The following is a 21,044-nucleotide window of genomic DNA, read 5'->3' on the forward strand; positions in this document are numbered from 1 at the left end:
ACACTTGGGTTTTAGTTTATGTATATGCGACTTACTCTTAGTTTTCATTATTATTTAAAAAAAATTTTTTTTTAACGTTTATTTATTTTTGAGAGGCGGGGGGAGGGGCAGAGAGAGGGAGACACAGAATTCGAAGTAGGCTCCAGTCTCTGAGGTGTCAGCATAGAGCCCGACGTGGGGCTCGAACTCTCACCGGTGAGATCATGACCTGAGCTGAAGTCTGACGCTTAACTGACTGAGCCACCCAGACGCCCCCATTGTTATTCTTTTCAACTACAAATAGTAAATGAAACTTAGCATCAACCACAAATATTTCACAAGAAAGATTTGAACCTGAGAGAACTCTAGGCTGTCCTACAGGATCTGAGTTGGAAGATTCCCTTTAAGGGGTGCCTGGGTGGCTCAGTCAGTTAAGTGTCCGACTTTGGCTCAGGTCGTGATCTCATGGTTCACAGGTTTGAGTCCCGCGTGGGGCTCTGTGTTGATGGCTCACAGCCTGAAGCTGCTTCAGATTCTGTGTCTCCCTCTCTCTCTGTCCCTCCCCTGCTTGCACTCTGGCTCTCTCACTCTCAAAAATAAATAAACATTAAAAAAAAAAAAAAAAAAAAAAGAAGCTTCCCTTCGAGACATTCCTTCATGCCTGAAGGAGACATATTTCTTATTCTTGAACTGGCATCACCAAACACCAGAGTCAAATAGAAAACAATGAATTATCATGGAATTTCCAAGCTGGAAGACCCTTAGCAATCACCTAGACTTACTCCTCTATCACCACCAGCAAAGTTAAATGACTTGCCTAGTCACCAATATAGCCCAACAGAATGGCAGACCTTTTTTTTTAATCTGTCACAACCTGTCTGTATAACATATGTCCACATATGTTACAAATCTCAAAAATGTTATGTTTAGAATCCAAGGTCTTTGTGGATAGAAATCTCATCTTTCTAATGTCTAGCATGGTGCTTTGTAGAGTATGTTTAATTGATATGCCTTAAAAAGACACCCTAAGCCAAAAATCTGAGCAGAGAAACACTGCAGATGGTCTGGTGAAACAACAGGAAGTAAACCGAGATAGCAGATTCCCAGGCCAGGCAAAAGGCTGTCAAGGCTGTGAGCCTCTACAAGCTTTACATGACTGGGCACTAAAGAAACAGGGGCAAGAGCTGGGAGAATTCACTTAATTTTGTAAGTCAGCTGACTCCGAGAAATAACATCCTAAGATCCTGTACAATGCCTTCCCTGAAGGTCTCTTGCACAGAATGTCCCCAACCCCATACCCTCATACAAATTCTGTCACCAAAGAGAAAAAGCACTCAAAAGAGAGGTAGTACTACTTACCAGCTGATACAAATTTTCCCAGTAGTCCTGGGTCATAAGGCGAAATAATGCCAAGAAGGCCCAGCTGAACGTGTCAAAGCTTGTGTAACCGTAGTTGGGGTTCCTTCCTGCTTTCATACACTGGTACCCCTCTGGGCATTGTCTGAGAAAAGAAAAGGAATTTCAGGGCTTTTCAACATCATTCTACCCAGTCATCAACTATAAGTCATCTCTAGGACTATGGAGATAACAAATAACCATCTAGAAAGTCAGGCCAAAATATAGGTGTTAAAAATAGAAAAGGTCAACATTTCAAAAAACGATGTCTTGGGGACAGCCTAGGATCAGAATCGCCAGGCTTGCCTCTTGAAAATGCTGATTCCTATGTCCTACCCAGACCTAGGTATAAAAGCTCTGGATATGGGAGCCACGAATCTGCATTAAAAAAAAATGTTTGTTTATTTTTGAGACAGTGCAAGTCGAGAAGGGGCAGAGAGAGGGGGACACAGGATCCGAGGATCTGAAGCGGGCTTTGCACTGGGCCGCACAGAGCCCGATGCGGGGCTCAAACTCACAAACCATGAGATCATGACCTGAGCCAAAGTCGACGCTCAACTGACTGAGCCACCCAGGCACCCTCCCGGATCTGCATTTTAAAGAGGCATGCCAGGTAATTCGTATGCACACCAAAATTTGAGAACCACTGTCCCAGATTCATACCAATGTGCAATTCAAGCAAATTCCTCTTGGCTATGATCCCAAATGACAAATGGCTAGCTAGAAGTTCCTCTTCATCACCTCTGTTCTCTTAATACTCACCAAGACAACCTATGTCACACTGGGAATCTCGGTGACCTCGTTTTTACCAGTTCTCCTGCTTTTAGACTCACCTGATATGTATTTCAATGGAACTTCTGGTATTGACTTAGATACAGAAATTAAATGGACATCTAGTTGTTACGGTCATCTTAAAACACCAATTCCTAGAGGGCCAATACACCCTGGATAATGATGTGACACCCTCACATTTATGTGACTTTCTGTTTCCAAAGCACTTTCATGTATGTCATCTAATTGCATCATTGCAATAGCCCTTGAAGGAAGCGAGCACAGGACTTATTGATTCCGTGTTATGGGTGAAGAAATTGAGGCTCACCTAAGTGAAATGGCTTGCCAAAAGTCTTAGAGCTGAAAGTAGCAGGATCAAGATTTGCATTATGTTGGTGGCAACTTGTGTTCACAGTAGCATTACTCACAATAACTAAAATATGGGAGCAACCTGAGTGTCCGCCGACGGACGAATGGATAAACGAAATGTGGTTTTTAAAGACAATGGAATATCACTCAACATGAAAAAGGAAAGAAATTCTGACACATGCAATAACATGGGTAAACCTTGAGGACATCCTGCCAAGCGAAAAAAGCCAGTCACAAAAAGACAACTGCTGCATGATTCCTCTGACATGAGAGACTCAGAGTGGTCGAAATAATAGAGAAAGTGGAATGGGAGGGGAAGGGGAAATGGGGAGTTAGTAGTTAACGGGTACTTAATGCCACTGAACTGTACGCGTAAAAATGGCTATGAGGGTAAATTTTATGTTCTGTGTACTTTCCCACCATTTTTTAAAAATGGCAAAAAAAAAGACTATGTTGCTACTCTTTTCCCTCCCCACGCTGTCAGGCCTAGCATGTTTTAGGTCATCCTTGGTACTAATCTGTCACCAAGACAGTGTCCCTTCTATAGATGTTCTTAATTGTGGTATAAGACAATGAGGGGAAATCTACAAGAGACAGGCAAGATATCTGGTGTTGCAGACTCTATCCTTCCCAGCCTTTTACATTTCTTATTTTGGCTTGAGACTATAGGCACATTCACCCCCTAGTGAAATGCCAATTTTGGATGGACAAATACGAAACAGAAAGAAAATCTGAGTCAACCAATACGTCAGACCTAGTTAGGATCTACTATATGAGCACAAAGAAAAGTGAAAATATTGCCCATTTTCATCTGACACATTATTTCAAGGGACAAGAACAAAATGAGGTGAGCTACTTACCCAGCATCAGAACTGTTCCCACAGAGTAAAGGTTCCAGCATGCCAGGAACCGTGTAAAAATTTGCTAGAAAAGTTTGAAGAGGCAGGAAATGAATAAGGCAGATACAAGTGAATGAGAGAATAAAGTTTCACTGCTCCTAATTAGCCCCAGCAGAAACAGTTATTGATTTTAGCTCATATAAATCTTTTCTGACAGAGGAAAACCTGATAAAAATTCTTTCCCATTAATCAATTTCATATATATACTTAAAAATGAAAAATGCTACTAGGAGTCCTAACACAATGCTCTTTTCACAGACACTTGGCTTCCCCTCATATCTCCAATCCTCACGCTAGTTTCTGGGACTTGAAATTAAGGGGTCTAGAAGTGAGTCTTCCGAGTTCTTTATTCCTTTGTACAACTTTGGCCTTCCATCCTTCTTCTGTACCCAAGACAAATGAAAATCCTCACTGATCACATTACCATGTCCTATATTAAATTAGCAGGCATGTTTCCCTTTCCTGTATGTGTTCCTGAAATTCCCTTTGCAACATTTTCTTACAGCTACTTAACTGCCTTTATTTCTCAGGAGTGACTAATAGTGGTATTGTTAACTTTTCCCCATTTTATTTTACTAAAGAAATTTTTTCATGTTTATTTATTTTTGAGAGAGAGAGAGAGAGAGAGAGAAAGGGAGAGAATGAGTGAGCAGGGGAGGGGCAGAGAGAGAGGGAGACAAAGGATCTGAAGGAGGCTCTGTACTGACAGCAGAGAGCCCGATGTGGGGCTCAAACTCATGAACCACAAGATCACGACCTGAGCCAAAGTGAGACACTCAACCGACTGAGCCACCCAGGTGCCCCACTCCCCATTTTATAGAAATACCATCACACCAAATGTTCCTTAGTGTAAGACCCAAGGACTTTGGTTCCTGAAATGAAATTATTAAAACTCCTTAACTATAATAGGCTCAAATGGTTACTTATAGATTACCTGACTCCCCACACCAGACCAACTATGACAGTCTTAGTAATATTAAGAGAGCTTACTATGCATATTCTGAACTAAATGTTTAAATATCTGACGTTTTACTGAACTAGAGCAAATGGTATTTTTATCAAACTCATGAGCCTGATTTTCAAAGCAAAAGTTTAGGGGTGCCTGCAAAAAAGCTATAGTTTCATTTTCAGTTTTAAAAGGAGAGGAAAAAAACAAAACAAAACCAGAGTGCGTTTCTGAACACAGTCCTACCCCGAGGAAAGGGAGTAACTTCCTCAGGTTGCTTCAGTAGCACTGGATTCCTTTCCAGCCCAACTACTTTTAAAGCCTAGTGATGGCTTTGAACCACATAAACTACAGAAAGACTGGTCTTTCACTTCTTGCAGGAAAAGGGCCACCTACTTTTATTATTGATATACTCTTCCCAATCAAAGCCTCTGGTGCCATTTTCCAGATAGCTCTCATTGAAGTTTATGGGCCACACAACACACTTGTTTCGCAGATTTCCCATGAAAAGCTGCAGTCCAATCAAGGCAAAAACACTCAGGCAGAACACTGTCAGAATCATCACGTCTGACAGCTTCTTCACTGACTGGATTAGGGCACCCACAATGGTCTTCAGGCCTGTGGAGACAGAAGCCTCAGAATCAGAGTCACCCCATACCCCTCCCCACCTCCCCCAGCCTCCCTCTTGGCTACTGGCTTCTACTCCTCCCCACAGCACCACCCTTGAACCATGGCCACTTTATCTCTTATGCCATGGGAATAACAATGGGTCAACAATCAGTCATTCCAGAAGTATCAATTCTTGAGTCAATTAATTTCTAAAAAGAAATTCTCCAACATGCAACTCTTTTCTTCCTATACTTTCCTGGGTCTGACTGCTGCTTACCTCCTCGAATGAATCCGGCTCTTACTTGCCTCATAGTCTTCCTACAGGCTGTTCCCTATGCCTGGAATGCTTCCTTCCATTCCCCTGTCCTACCCGCCTAACTCCTATTCATCCTTTCCATTCCCCTGTCCTACCCGCCTAACTCCTATTCATCCTTTGGGCTCAGCTTAAATATCAATTCCCCCAGAAAGCCTTCCCGGACTTTACAGTTCTTCTCCCTCCTCCATTATTATTAATAATTTAATAATACCTCATACTTTGCTCTGTAGCATTTATCACGGTTATAATTAATTATTTATGTCTGTCTCATTCACAGCTGTATCTAGACTGCCTAGCTCATGGCAGGTACTGAGTAAATATTTGCTGAATAAACAAATGGGAAAAACAGGGATTGAGGAGGGTTCCTGGTTGGACAGAGAACTACTGGAAAGTTTAAAAGCCAAGTAGTAAGAAAGTACGATAAATATTTTCCCAAGAGCTCTGGTAAGGCCAATATATTGAAAAGGTTATTATCAACCCAGTATTTATGGTTCGTCTTTCCATTTATGAATATACCTTCTCTGTATCACACATATGCCCTGTTCTCTACAACTGACCTTTTTTTCTATCCTAGATTGACAACAAAATAAAAAACATATAACCCACTTGAATTTGAGGTTTAACTGCAAGCCACTGGTTCAAATTTAAACCTGCAGTTAGCTTTCTTAACTGCACATGGAGTTATTAATGATAGGAGACACAGGAGAACATGGTTGTGGGTTCATGATGCTTGGGTCAAAACGGATTCTGTGTGAGGCTCTCCCGGGCACGTCTAGGCATCGGGCCATCCATAGGACATAGCCAAAAATATACTGAGCACTCCAGGGATGCCAGTGTACCAGGACAGATGGGAGGCAAACCCAGTGCCTTGACACATAGGCCTCGAGAGGGATCATACTCCTGATCCACTTCCGAAGGCAGGAATACCAGACTGAAATTCAAGAGAAATCCTAATCTTGGCTGTGGAGTGGGAAGCGAGGTATATAATTACTACTCTTGACTAAGTTATACCACTATTTGTGTGACCTGGGTAATATACCTAACCTTTTGGAATCTTAGGTTTTTCATCTTTAAAATGGGAATAATTATAGCTGAACCTCTAGGGCTGTTGTAAGGATTGAGCATAATTCATTTAAGTACTTAACATAGCACCTGGCACACGGCAAAGACTCAAATGTTAACTATTTTTGTCTGAACCTCAGTTTACTCATCTATAAAAAGGTATTACCAAAACGCTTCACTGGGCTGTTGTGAAGTTTAAATAGGAAAATGAATGTAAAATACCAAGTACAGGGCCTGGCACTTGACACTGGCAAGCTATCGCTGTTACACACGCGGTGCCCTCCTCAAAGAGATATGATTGGGATAATGACACTACGTGGCTAACCTCGTACGGTGATTGAATGGGGGGGGGGGGGATGAACATGATTGGGTTTTTCTGCTGTATTTTGCAAGTAACCACCTGGAATTTTTAAAGTTGGATTTGATAGAATTTTCTATACAAGTCCACTAATAGTTATGCATGCTGTGCAAAGCACAGGACCTGGCATGAAGCATACACTTCATATATATATAAAATATATAATATATACACATATTTTTTAAGTTCACTTATTTTTGAGAGAGAGAGAGAGAGAGAGAGCGCAAGTGGAGGAGGGGCAGAGAGAGAGGGAGACCGAGGATCCAAAGTGCGCTCTGCACTGACAGCAGAGAGCCTGACGCAAGGCTCGAACTCACGAACCATGAGATCATAACCTGAGCCGAAGTTGGACACTTAACTGACTGAGCCATCCAGGCACCCCTCAGTTAATATATTTTCATTGAAAGAGCAAATGAATAAGTTTTCTTTCCTCTCACACAGATAACCTGAAAGGATTCTAAGAGATATTAAAGAAAAAAGAGCTACAAATTAAGATTGCAGAGATACAAAAGTGTGCAAAGGCCTGTGCTTTCTTACGGAACAGACCTTCCATGAAGACTGTGGCCACCGAAAGGATTAGGAAAAGCTTGTCTGCATTCAAGGCACAGGACACAGGACATTTCTAACCTGATTGTTTTCTCCTCATAAGGCTGTGCAAAAAGAGCACCAGATAGGGAATCAGAAAGCAGGAATTCTGGTCCTGGCTCAGCCACTAGTTATAACCCACTGTACATCAGAGCAAATTCAAGGTTCCACCTCAGTCTCATTTTTCCATACACAGTATGTGGCAGTGGGCAGTGGAGGAAAAACTGAAGAATCTTCTTGAAAAGTCTTTCAGAATAGGGGAGAGATATTTATTCTTTCAGACTAAGTAGCTGAAATTTCAACCTTTTATTTGAAGGCCCTAAGAAACTGTATCATAGCCACACAGGCAAGTAAGAAGATACTGGTGGTATAAAATAGAAGGCAACCATCAAGATGTAAAAGTTGCTGCAGTATTATGGGTCTTATTTTCATAAGTTGCTGAGGAATAGAAAAGTCCTTCACTGCATTTGGCTCGGTTGAGGTGGGTCTATACTGGGTCAATAATTCAATTCTAGGTTCCTAAAATTATAAAGCTCTGTTTTCAAAGTCAAAGCATGATTTAAAAAAAACAAAACAGTTGAATAAGTCCCTGAAGAATGGTTGTAGTTTCTGTTCCTGGACTTCTTTAAGAAGAGCTTAATATCATTCAGAATATCTCCCCTGAATGGTTCAGACAAACACTTATGTGAACATGGGATGATTGTTCAAAGTCATTTCTATTTCCATTTTAAATGAATTGAGAAAAGAGCTGTAAGCTGTCATTCATATGAGTGACATGAGTAAATACTACAAAAATAGTCAAACCAATGCATTTGTGATGTAAATACATACATAAAATTAAATAAAATTTAAAAACCCATAAAATTTTAGCATGAGTCTAATTTGATTTTCCTGGGCTGGGAACTCTTGATGAATGAGTGAATGAATGAATGAGTGAATGAATGAATAAAATAAAATAAAATAAAAATTTAAAAATCATACAATTTAGCATGAGTCTAATCTGATCTTCCTGGGCTGGGACTCTCTGGACAGTTCCAGGCCTATATAATAGGAAATTCCAGGCCACGAGGCTCAAACAATCCCCTGTTTCTAAACCTGGGCTCTCAGCAACCTTGTATGTAGGAAGTGACCTTCTGTTAGTAGTTTATAGATGTCAGGGTGGACATCTGATCTAAATCCCAATCGTTTCCTCCAGGATTGATGGATTTCTCTATTTATTCATTCATTTATTTTTAATTTCAATCAGTTTTAAGTTTATTTTTGAGGGGGTGGGGAAGGGCAGAGAGAGAGAGAGAGAGAGAGAGACAGAGTATCCCAAGCAGGCTCAGAGCTGACAGCAGAGAGCCTGATCCGGGGCTCGAACTCACGAACTGTGAGATTATGACCTGAGCCAAAGTTGGATGCTTAACCGACTGAGCCACCCAGGCACCGCTCCTCCTGGAATTTAGAATGGGACAAGAGACAGTCCAGTAGCCTTTTCGAGTAGAAGGAATGATAACATAAATTTGGGAACTAAGTGGTAGCCTTATTCTGTCATTATGTTAGGGTATGCCCGAGAAGTAAAGGCAGTTAGTAAGCTAAGAGATAGAAAAAGGAAATGGGCACACGGAGAGAAAAAGACATTAAGACAAAGTACTTCCTGGTATCTGGAACTTTCTGACTGCATTCTGATTTCACGGGCTTCCAGAAGCCCAAAAGCATTCCAACCCTTAGGTTCCCTGAAGTCCTCATATATCCTTTCACTTGCAACCAAAGATGTTCAACTAATACACCAACCGTACGTGGAACTCATCACTTTCCTGGGAATAGACCTACATGCTCTCACTCAGCTGGTTTCAAATCTTTTCTCCATAAACCAGATGTCATTGCTGAAGAAGTCTGTAAACATGAGTCAAGAAAGCAAAAAAAAAAAAAAAAAAAAAAAAAAAAATTCAAGTGTTTTGTTTTGAAGTCTGAGGTTTAGATCAACTCCTTGGTAAGAGTTCTTTCAGCTTTCAAGAAGTTTCAAGTAGAAACTCAAGTTGGAAATGGCATTCAGGTATTCAGGGGATCAGAGAAACAAATCTTAATTAAGCAACGATAATCACTAAATAACACTACCGATGGCCATCTAAAAAGTTTACTCTCCAAGATTCTCATCCAGGTCCCACAGGAAGAAAGGTGATTTAGTGTGATGTTAGCATCCCGAGGCAGACACACAATTACACAGCAATATTAAATGTAAATGGTCACTGGATCATCTGGCCTCAGCCAAGACTCTTCTTCCTTCCATTAGGGTTGATGACTATGAATGACCATATTTGCAGAAATCAGTGCCAAGTTAGGGAGAGGATGCTGTCAATGCATTTCTTTTTCTTTTTCCAATTTTATTGAGAAATAATTGACATATATCACTGTAGAAATTTAAGGCGTACATCATGATGTGAAATGATTACCATAGTAGGCTCAGCTCACATCCATCTTCTCATATAGGTACAATAAAAAGGGGGGGCGGGAGAAAAAAAGGAAAAAAATTTTTCCTTGTGGTGAGAACTCTTAGCAGTTACTCTGTTAACAACTTTCCTATATATCACACAGCAGTGTTAGCTATACTCATCATGTTACACATTCCATCCCTAGTACTTACCTCTCTCTTATAACTGGAAGTCTGTACCTTTTGGCCACCTTCCTCCAATTCCTCCTCCTCCCACACTCTGCCTCTGGTACCCACAAATCTGATCTCTTTTTCTATGAGTTTGTTTTTAGATTCCACACATAAGTGAGATCATACATTTCTCTGTCCAACTTATCTTACTGAGCATAATACTTCAAGGTCCATCCATGTTGTCACAAATGGTACGGTTTCCTCATTTTTTATACCTGAATAATATTCCATTGTGTGTGTGTGTATGTATATATGTATGCGTGTGTGTATGCGTGTGTGTGTGTGTGTGTGTGTGTGTGTGTGTGTGTGTGTGTGTATCTCACAACATTATCTATTGATCCATCCATGGACACTTTGGCTGTTTCCATGTCTTGGCTATTGTAAATAATGCTGCTATGAGCATGGGGTGCAGATATCTTTTTTGAGTTAGTGTTTTCGTTTCTTTTGGATGTATTCCCAGAAATGGAAATGCTGGATCATATGGTAGTTCTATTTTTAAGTTTTGAGGATACTTCATACCGTTTCCCATAGTGGCTGCACCACTTTACTAATCCCAACAATGTGCAAGGGTTCCCTTTTTTCCATATCCATGCCCAGTGTTTGCTAACTCTTGTCTCTTTGACGATGGCCATTCTAATCTGTGTGAGGTGATATCTCATTATGGTTCTAACTTGCATTTCCCTAATGATTAGTGATATTGAGCGTCTTTTCATGTACCTGATAGTCTTTCGCAGAATGCATTTCTTGAACTCAAGCTCTACAGTCTTGCCAGCAGTGACTGATATGCTCTAGTAAATGCAGTCAGGCAAAAGTGCGTCCTGCTATCACCAATGCAGGTCACTGAAGTAAGAAGCTGCTGGTGGAATTTCTAACCTGATGCACGTAAGAATGGAAAATGCCACTGTGCTGGCTGTGAGGAGAAGTTGCTTTGCTGCTTCTACTGGCTCACAACACCACATACCAGAACAAGCAAGATACCGACTGAAAATTGATTATCCAAAACAGAGCAGAATGCTCCTTCAAACAACTCCTACACAACAGAGTGCACAACAGAAGCCACATGGGGGCAAATTGGACAGCGAGAACTCTTGGAAAAGGCTAACATTAACTAGCACTGGGATGTGTTTGAGCAGAAGCAGTTAATACATTTACTGTAAATCAGGAAAAGACAGCTGGACCCAATGTACAGAAATGTCAGCTATCAGAGAGGAATTTGGGCCATTTAAAGAATTTTGAGGAGAAGATGAAGCCTCTATGTCCAAAGGCACCGCTGAACCTCCTGTCACCTTTCATGACATCCAGCCATCTCCTGAACAAGTGAACAAAGCCTGCTTATGTGCTAAGTCCAGAGAAATCAGCCATGCATGCTGGGATCAAAATCTTCCACCATGGTGATGCCAGATTGTAAATAAAGTAAATTTCTATTTCCTGGTTTGTGGCTCAGGTTGAAAAATCTATCTGGTTTGAAGCAACGCAAGCTAATTCTACAAAATTCACACCGGCACGGGTCTCTAGAGCGGTAACGAGGAGTTCTCACTCCACGGGGAAGTAAGTTTCCCCAATTCCTGAAGTCTGGCTTGGTCCAGACAAGTCCTAGGGTAAATCTGTGCCAGGTCAGTTTTCTTGCCACAGGTCCAAGTCTTACAATGATATTATTGAAGGTTCTGTAGATCAGGAATAAATTGGGAGAGATTTAGAGGCAGTAGATTTATTTACTCAACACCAGATTTATATCACAAGGTCTCAACAAAACTTAAACTAGCTCCCAAAGGTGGATCGGTGGGATCGTATGAGACTTCAGTGTTGCCCCACTTAGGGCCACTATGTTAAACTTTGGCTATTTTTTCTGAGAAGCAATGTGGGAAAAGGAGAAACATAAAAGCAACTGGATTAATAACTCGAATACTGTAAAGGAAACAATGAGGCTAAATATAGTCTGAAAACACTTTCCCCCTTCACTGTGCAGCAGAAATTGCCATATTCATAATGCATACATTTAAAGAAAATGGTTTCTTTGTGAATACTGGGGTGGGAGGAAAAAGGGCCCATCATTTTTCCTACTTCTTCTCTGATACCACAGGTAAGGAGAGAAAGTAACAGAAATGAAAGCACAGAAATGAAAAATCAAAGAGAAAAGTAATCAAGAAATTACAACTCTAAAGAAAGCAAAATGATATTAAACCAGTGTGGGCAAATAGAGACGTAGTGCTTTTCAGGAGTCACTGAAATGATGCTAGAAATGAGAAGCAACTGGTAAATAAGGCCATCCTAACCCATTCTATTTACACCATTAAATGCTAGTCTGTAGGAAAAACCTCAGACGCCTGCTTTGAGATGTCCACCCTGTCTTTGGGCAGGTCAGTCCTGTGGCACACGGTCAAAGAATGGAGAAGATGAAACTTCTGACAAAGTCACTCAGAAGCTCGTTTTTCCACCTGGGCCCCAAATGAATATAGAGCAAAGACAAAGTTTTAAGACATAAATTTCGACATAGTATACTTCAATGTCAAGTTGAATGTGGCAAATTCCAGACCAAAGGAAATGTAGAAAGGAAGGGTCTCTTCCTGTAACTGACCATTCCAGCATGCAGTTTGCAAGCCCTGTTCTTGAAGCCAAGCTCTCTGAAGCAAAAGGCAAACCATGTGTGATGCCTGTCTAGATCTTGAGTCAGCAAATAAAAAGGGTGAGAATGTGGGTTTGGTGTTTTCTAAGCCACGAAAAGGCTCTAAATCAAAGCACCTCTTATCCAAAAGGCTGGAGCTAACTGAGGCAGTGCACTGTCCCATCTCCTGGGAGTCCTGGCTGCTCTGACGCAGTCAGAATATCCACCAAAGGTGCTAAGGGGGAAGGCAGTGGCAGCCCAGGTGAGTGGGTGAGTTCTCCAGGAAGACTCTCATGAAGGGAGCCAGGGGCTTTGGGGGATCTTGCAGACCCCACGTCAGTTCTGTGGTTGCTCTTGCTGCTGTTTCTGGCAGCTTCAGCAAAAGCCTACAGTCAAACTGGGAACAGGAAAAGGCAAAAATATCAGCAGTCCCACTGAAGTGATCCCGGAGAAGACTTGGTGTGCAGGACGATGGCTTTCACAAAGAGGGAACTGAGGCCTGGCTCTACAATAGAGTAAAAAATGACTGAGATTTCCAGTCAAGAAATGGTGTCAGGTCTACTAACTCATACAATGGTATTCCCACCTTGAAAGGAGACCTGGGTAACAGGCACGTAGGAACAGGACAATAGCCCTCGATAAGTAGTATAGGGAACGAAAGGATTGGGGATAAAAAGTCACACTTTAATTCAAGGATCAGTTATACCACTCACTGACAGAGACCTATTACTGGCTTTATTATCCCTTAAAGTTCTTCTCCATCCCAGTTAACTTCACAAAGCCAGCTCGAGTGGGGGTGCTTCTAGAAACAGGAATTGGGAATCTATTTCAAATCATCAAGCTGAGGTCTAAACGCTGACACAAGCCCTTTCTTTGAGTTTAGGTTTCTTCTTTAAATAATAATTGTTACACAAAATCATTTATGGAGCCCTACCAGTACTTATAAACACTATAGAAATGTGCTTATAAATATATTTTATAGATAGACTGATTAATAGTGAGGATAAATAATGTGAGACCAGTCAAGAGTTATCTTGCAGAAATGCTGTGGTCAGAAGCTACCCATACAGCAGAGACAGAAGCTAAGAGCTAGACCAGAGATAGCATCTGCTGCCCTAGTTAGTGAACAGAATGCAGCTTTCCAATTTAATTCTGGAAGAGAAGTTTTGAGATCACAAGAACATAAAGAGACAGATGCCTTGCAGAGTACGTTGGGGGAAGTGAGCAGAAAACATGGGATCATATTTAAAAGAGGCCAGAGACGAAAGAGAGCAAAGGAAAAATGAAAGTAAAGATGTGGTGCTCCAGATGCCTTAAAAAATAAGACAAGGCCTGCCTAAGGGTTAAACCACCATCAATGAGCTTCATGAGGCTGCCCACAGAATGAACTGCGCTTTCTGTCGCAGGCTAGGAACCAAACCTTGATTAAGTCGGGGTTGTAGTTTTTTGCCACGAAGAATATACTCTAATGGACACCCAGCCTCTAGTTGATAAGGAGAAAGCTCCCATTGCTAAATACAAAGGTATTCATTTTTAGTAGGGCCCGAATTTACTGGCCCACTTCATGGCCCAAGTTTGTAAATGGGGAAACTGAGGTTTACCTTCCTTGAGGTTCTCAGAAAGCCACATTCCAAGTCAGCCTTCTCCAGGATTCTACCTTTGTGCTTCCCTCTCTCTGTGTCTGATATTTAGATAAAGTTGAAAAGGGGAAAAGAGGAATATTTCTGAGTCAGCCACAAGAAGAGCCACAGGACACCAGGAACGGGGCGCCTCTGTTCTTCACGTCCCTGTTCCTACAAAGCTGCACAAAAAAGCTTGGTCTCTTGGGAATCTTCCCTGAAAACCCCTGGACACAACCAAAGTCCAACCAGCAACCATACAGTCTTGATTTCTGCCGTGTTACTGCCAGTATATCTCAGGCTTGCAAGACTAACTAAAATATCTTTCCTTCCAGTCAAAACCAGTCTTTAGAAAAAACAGTTAAGTGCTACTCGGTAGTAAGGATTTAGATTAAATTAAGGACCTTAGCTTGGGGTCCACAGATGGGTTTCAGAGGGGCCTGCAAACTTTCCCCTGATTCTCAAAAGGATCCAAACCCTTCCAAAGGTTAAGAACCACTGGGCCAGCGCAAACAGCACCAAAAAGAAAAAGGCAAAAATTATAAAAAGACTGTCGATTAACTACCTCTCAACCACCCACTGATTCCTTTTTTTTCTTCTCAAGTTTCTGTCCTTTTTGTTTGCCCATACATTCAGATGTATGTATCTTATCTTACCTTGGATTGTTTTTAACAGCATCTGCACAAGCATTCATGGGGATCTGTGCTTGAAAATGGTCTCTGAATATATATATATATTCACTGGTTCTTACTCCAGTGAAACAGACAGCGACAGAATGTGATAGACCGTGATTATTAAAGTTCAGTTCCCTAACTCCAAGGCTCTTTAATTTGGCTATAATACTGGACTAGTCAACGGGTAAGTCTCTTCTGGGGTTAAATAATTCCATTAACACAGTAACAGTAAAAGTATAGTTCATTGAAGAACATCCCATCAGCAAACCATGCGACAGGAAGCCTAGAAATCACAAGCAATGGGATGACAGTGAATGTTAAATTACTGTAATTCCATGAGGCCAGGAAGCACATGATTTATGTTCAAAGAGACAGCTAGCTCTGTGACAATTTTTTCACATATTGTAAGATCCAAATGATGTCGAAGCACGTGCTTTTTCAAAGCATGGAATGGGGGCTGCATGCCTGGCAAAGCGTCATCACTGAAACTGCCTTACGACCAAAGGGCCATCCCAGAGAACGTCTCCCAGGAGAAACATGCGGAGTGCAAGGCCATACCAATTGTGCTGACGCCAGCTTTAGAATGTGGTGGACAAATGAATGGAGGGGAAAGAGGAGATGAGGCAGTCAGTCTTGTGTGTAAATTTTCTCACCTGGAATTACAGAGATAGTTTTCAAAGCTCGCAGAACCCTGAATGTTCTCAGCGCTGAGACATTGCCCAGGTCCACAAACTCTGTCACATATCTGTAGTAAGGGAGGTCACACACAGACACAAATGACAAACACAGACACGAACACAAAACACCAAAGGAAAAAAACAAAACCACAACAAAACAAAAAGTACAATACGTCACGTCAGGGCCCTAACCCCACACCTAACACCAACCCCGGGCCATCTTACCTGGGATTACCGAAATAGTTTTCAAAGCCCTCAGTACCCTGAAAGTGCGTAGAGCTGAAACATTGCCTAGGTTTACAAACTCTGTTATATACCTGCAGAATCAAACCAAAGTTAACTTGTAATGGTACCACTGGGCGAGGGTTTGACAATGGGGGGGAAGAAAGGGTCTTACACACAAGCTATGATTTCATTTTTTGTTGTTGTTGAAAAAGAAAATTTCAAAATATAAACACTTAAAGAACACATTTTTTTTTCCAATTGGCAAGGAGAATTCAAAAGAATATTTGAAAGAACCGATACAACCGGGAGGTTCCGGGGGGCTTACTCTCTTAATCAGCATCGGGCTGTGTAGATCCCAATCAGAATGACTACTCTCAGTCCACTCATTATGTTTAGCAAAAAGGAAGGCCAGGAGGTATCAAAGGCTTATGTCCCCAAGCTTTGCGAACAATTTCTTAGAAAGAGGAGACAAATTTCTGCAGCAGAATCCCCATAAAAACAAATTTACATTCAAATAATTCCCTCGATGACAACGGCAAAAGTGCCTGTCTATATATATGACTTATCCAAGAGTTGTACGCATTATCTTTGCAGTCATGCCTACAGATGAAGTTATAGCCTGTGACATACAAAAGCAGGGCTCAGGATCATGGGATCAAAGCAAAGAGTGTGTTAAGTGCCCGTTTTGTCACCAGCTCTGTGCCTAGCAAAAGACACTTAAATTTTAAATGAACACCAAGGTGTACTCATAATGTTGGAAAGCTAGAAGTTGCCTTAAAATAACAGAAAGTCAAAGTTCCAGTTTCAAATATTCAATGCATACCATTCATTCATTCATTCACATTTTCCAGGTGAAATACATCTTTCTGATGCTCAGGCCGTATATATACAAACACACTCAACCTTTCACACATTTGCATACACACACACAGCCTATACAACACCGTTATTATACCCTACTCTACCAGAGAGTGCTTTCCCAACCTGAAGATAAAAATAATAAAGTCTGTTATAACTCTTCTATCATCAGCTAAGTTTCCCAAAGAGATACATGTTCACTGTTAAAACAACAATGAACAAGTTACCAAGAGCAGCTAGCATACTAATGGGGAATTATACTATTATCTCGCAATAGTTTGAAGTTCTGGTCAGTACTTCCTTAGGAAGTGACCAGTTTGGATACCTTGGCTCATGTTTTAACTCTAAAATGTGCTCTGAAGTCTCCAACATCTGGGTCAGCCTCACGAAATTACATGCGATATAACATACCCAGGACATGGATTTTCAGCTTAATTAAGGTTTACACCAAAAACATTTCAAGTCTTCACTAAAGTCCCATAGTGATCAGCGTGCAAACCTTGGTCAGTGTTATAAGGGGGAAGAAAATACGAGAGCACGTCAATGGAAAAATCACTTCCTACTTCCTTTCCTAGCTGTAAAGCCTTGGCTTACCTTCTTCCATATAGACATGCTGTCACTGCCTAGACTGCCCAGCCCTCACAAGAATCTCAGGCATAAGCCTGTGTGGCCTTGCATGGTTACCCATTAACTCTGCTTGTAGCTGGCCACAAACGTGCCCTTAACCAACACAACCACGCATACAACCACATAGACATAATCACACCCTTAATGTCAGTCAATAAAGTAAGCAGACAACTTACGCCATCATGATGACGCTGAAATCTAACCAGTTCCACGGATCCCGTAAAAAGGTAAAGCCATCTATGCAGAAACCTCTTGCAATGATTTTCACTAGTGATTCAAATGTATAAATCCCTGTGAATGTGTACCTGTCAAAGAAACGGATAGCTTGAGGTAAGTTCTGAACAGACAGAAACTTTGAATGAATCTTTTAAGGTAACTACGGTGCCTGAAATGCAGCTTCGACTGACAGAGACAAAACAGAACGGGCACAGCCAGTGCAGCAGAAAGAATGGCAGGAAGGGGAAGGGGTGCTTTGAAGGAAACTTACCGAAACACAAAACCAAGAATTTTGGAATGCTGTGGGTACCATCTAGTAGGTGATAATTTTGAACCAGGTGAGGAGGCCCCAGAGCTATTTTTAACTTTAGACAAGTCAAAAAAAAAAAAAAAAAAGGAGACCTCATGTTGGAGAAGAAGGCAGTGCCACGAGGGACTAACTGAGGGCACAAGATGGCACTGGGGGAGCAGGTCAAAGGCTCTGGCCAGCACAGCAGGGGGTGGAGGTGAAGGGCAGTAACTTCCAGAGCACACTTTCTTTTCTTTCTCTTTCTAGAGTTTGCCTCTAAGGGTAGTTCCTAAATTCCACATGAAGCCTCCCCCCTCTCTGTGAAGTAAAGAGTGGGGGGAGAAAAAGAAAAAACAGCAACAACAATTTTTTTCCCTTGACGTTTAAACTGTGCAAAGCAAGATTCGGTGAGTAGAAATCCTTGAAACAAGCAGGCAGACAAATTAATAAATGAGCTACTTACTCCACATTCTTCGACCATTCAGGAGGGTTACTAAAAGTCATGAATACACAGTTGGTCAAAATAGTGCACATAATGATCATGCTAAATACTGTAGAAAAGAGTCAAGGGAGAATGTACAAAATCTGGCCTGTTTTCTTCCTCAGAAAGCAAACACGTTTCACACTGGGTATCATGAGAATTAAATCGGTAACCTGAAAGGAGAATGCCACCATATGTATCTACACCTGACCAGAGAACTGTGGGTGGACACAGCAGGAAGGCCACTTTCAAAAAGCCTGTCACTGCTCTACCCCTTTTGGATAAAACATTCCCCCCTCTTGCCACTTTAGCCTCAGCTATGGAATAAGCCTCCAAATACCTTTATACACAGTAACCTGAAAGCTACCAGTCTACTGGATGCCAAAGTCATCAGGTGACAAAGTAAATTGAATCGAACCTGTATTATTCAGCACTCATTTATTAATTTACCTTATGTAACTACTTACTTGAAAATCTACATGCAATTAATGGTTTACTTTTAATTTTAATTGAAGTATAGTCAATATATACAATGTTACGTTAGCTCGGGTTTAGAACATAACAGTTCACTTTTCTCCCTAGTTCTCCAAAGGGCTGAGTTGTCCTTGGAGGGCAATGCTACAGCCACTATGTGTGGCATTTGCACACTTTGGGAAACCAGTTATGGCCTGTTGGGGAAGGATTTCAAGGACATCTGTACCACTGTACCCCTAAAAATTAGATAATGGGGTAAATTCATCTGATCATTTTGAAAGCGCCCAGTAATGCTTATGGATAACAAACCACTTTGATGTCTTTTCAGTCCACCCAAGATTTTTCTCAGCCCTTTCTGTTCTTGTCTACTGAGAAAAAAATAAACTCCTTTAGGTCAGCATGGGAGTTATTCAAACTCAAACTGTCACTTTACCCAGCAGAGAAGTCATATCTCATTTATTGCTAACTCACTCTCTCTTGCTAATGGCATTCACCATCTTCATTCTACTAATGGAGTTTCAAAAACAAAAAAATACTTCTTACCGCTGGGTTTTTCTTCCGGGAATCATAACAGAAGACATTGTCTTCTGAACCAGCAAAAAGGGAAGAAGTCCATTGTGAATTATTTATTCCTTATAAACCTTTAGATTTCAGAACTATGTTACTTGCAAACCACTGATTTCAGAATCAAGCTACTAAATTCTTAGAGTTAATAAAATGTGGCAAAAGCTTATTAGGAAACCAATTTGCCCAAGTTGCAACTGCTGCTTCCTCATCTTACCTGGAGGATACACTATCCTTGGGAGCACAGGACTAAGCACTGACAGATTCAACACCAACCATAAAATTTTAAAGTTATGCAAAGTAGCTAAACCCATCACATAATTTTTTATCTGTCATATGCTCTCCTATATTAATAAGATAAAAAAAAAGGCAGGCCACATGAGTAAATTGGCATTTTCTATTTAAGGGCAGTAAAAATACCAGAAAGATGCATATCAGTCTTACAATCTAGATCCAAACCTCTGTACCGAGGAGGCCATTTAATCTGAGACTATCTCAGACACTTTCCATACCCACTGCTCAAGAAATCAGAAATATACAAGGCAGATCTCTAAAGCATTCATTCAACTATTTGCGCTCAACGAAGCAGCCTTCCAAAAAATTCTAATATCGGACTTACGTTAAAGAACTGAATCATATGCTCAGGATAAAATTACTGAAGCCTGAGCGCTTTAAAAAGTTACACGTTATCATCTTAATTTGTCTCTCTTCACGATACCAACGAAATTCCAGACTCCCATGATATCATCCTAGGAAAAAAGAATTTGCTGAAGCTCAGCTCAGGATCCGGAAGAAGTTCACTCACACTTCTGACTGGTGGGATAGTCAAGTACACTATTGATAAAATACTTAATATACAATTCGACTGTCAAAGTTCAGAAACGTGTAGCAGTGAGCATGCAACTTCCGCACTCCACATTTGTGAAAAGGATATGAATGTATCAAAATTTTAATAGCTATTCTTCTTATCAGGTTAAAAGGACTTAAAATGTACAAGGCAGGCGTGGCACTGAATCTGAAGAGAGTTTTCCCTCTGTTTAATACTACAAAGGTCTGTGGAGAAAGAAAAAGAGAAATTATTAAAGCATGGGAATTAACCACCACATGGAACAACATTTTTTCTAGGCAAGAAATAAATAAACTCAAATATACTTATACTTTTGACTTCCCAATTTGGTTTCTAAGGCAAGAAACCTTAAAGCTCCACGTCTCTCTTACCTTCACCTCCCTCCCCTGCCCTGCCCCAGATTATATACATAATACACAGTGGGCACTGTCTTAGCAGTTTCATACATTTCTGTAAACTTCTTTCCTTCTTTCAGAAATAAGCCATTTGAACTGTACTGGGGCTGTATCTCGGCCAGCTCTGGACAAGGTGCTGAAGTTCATTAATATAGGATTTATTTACTCAACGAATGTTTCCTAAGTCCCTACTACGTTCCAGGCAACGATCTAGGGGCTTGGGAAACAGCAGGGAACAAGGCTACCATGGTGTGGGGAGCTTATATTCCAATGGGGAAGACAGACTACAAATAAACACAATGAACAAGTAAATTATATACAAGCGCAACTGCTATGGAAGAAGGAGGAAGATGAAGGAAGGGGAGTGCTGGGGTCAGGAGACGAGGGAACACAGAGGTGACAGTTTTAAAGGACATGGTCAGGGTATGCCTACTGAGAAAAAAGATGTAAGCAAAGAATTGAAGTGAGAAGAGTTCTTCATTCCACCAATATATACCTACCAAGTCTGCTCTATCTGCCTTTTTTGTTTTTATTTTTTAACGTTTATTCATTTTTTGGGAGAC

General features: G+C 41.0%; 1 protein-coding gene across 9 annotated transcripts in view; it reads right to left on the bottom strand.

Annotated features, from left to right (window-relative positions):
* The window catches only part of SCN8A (sodium voltage-gated channel alpha subunit 8), a 177,792-nt gene that overhangs the window by 75,811 nt on the left and 80,937 nt on the right, over positions 1-21,044 (bottom strand). For 6 of the 9 annotated variants that reach the window (XM_053895971.1, XM_053895974.1, XM_053895969.1 and 3 more), the window contains exons 3-9: positions 20,173-20,292; positions 18,184-18,272; positions 17,392-17,520; positions 15,482-15,573; positions 4,756-4,977; positions 3,375-3,438; positions 1,339-1,480 (exon numbers count right to left, since the gene is read on the bottom strand). In XM_053895971.1, coding sequence (XP_053751946.1) covers positions 1,339-1,480; positions 3,375-3,438; positions 4,756-4,977; positions 15,482-15,573; positions 17,392-17,520; positions 18,184-18,272; positions 20,173-20,292 — 858 coding nt within the window. Of the gene's footprint in view, positions 1-1,338; positions 1,481-3,374; positions 3,439-4,755; positions 4,978-15,481; positions 15,574-15,730; positions 15,823-17,391; positions 17,521-18,183; positions 18,273-20,172; positions 20,293-21,044 lie in introns of all 9 variants that reach the window. The other 3 variants (XM_053895976.1, XM_053895973.1, XM_053895970.1) reach the window with 1 other exon arrangement.

The sequence above is a fragment of the Panthera pardus genome, unplaced genomic scaffold, assembly GCF_024362965.1.
Source record: "Panthera pardus isolate Hobbes unplaced genomic scaffold, ASM2436296v1 HiC_scaffold_6, whole genome shotgun sequence".
Lineage (NCBI taxonomy): Eukaryota > Metazoa > Chordata > Mammalia > Carnivora > Felidae > Panthera > Panthera pardus.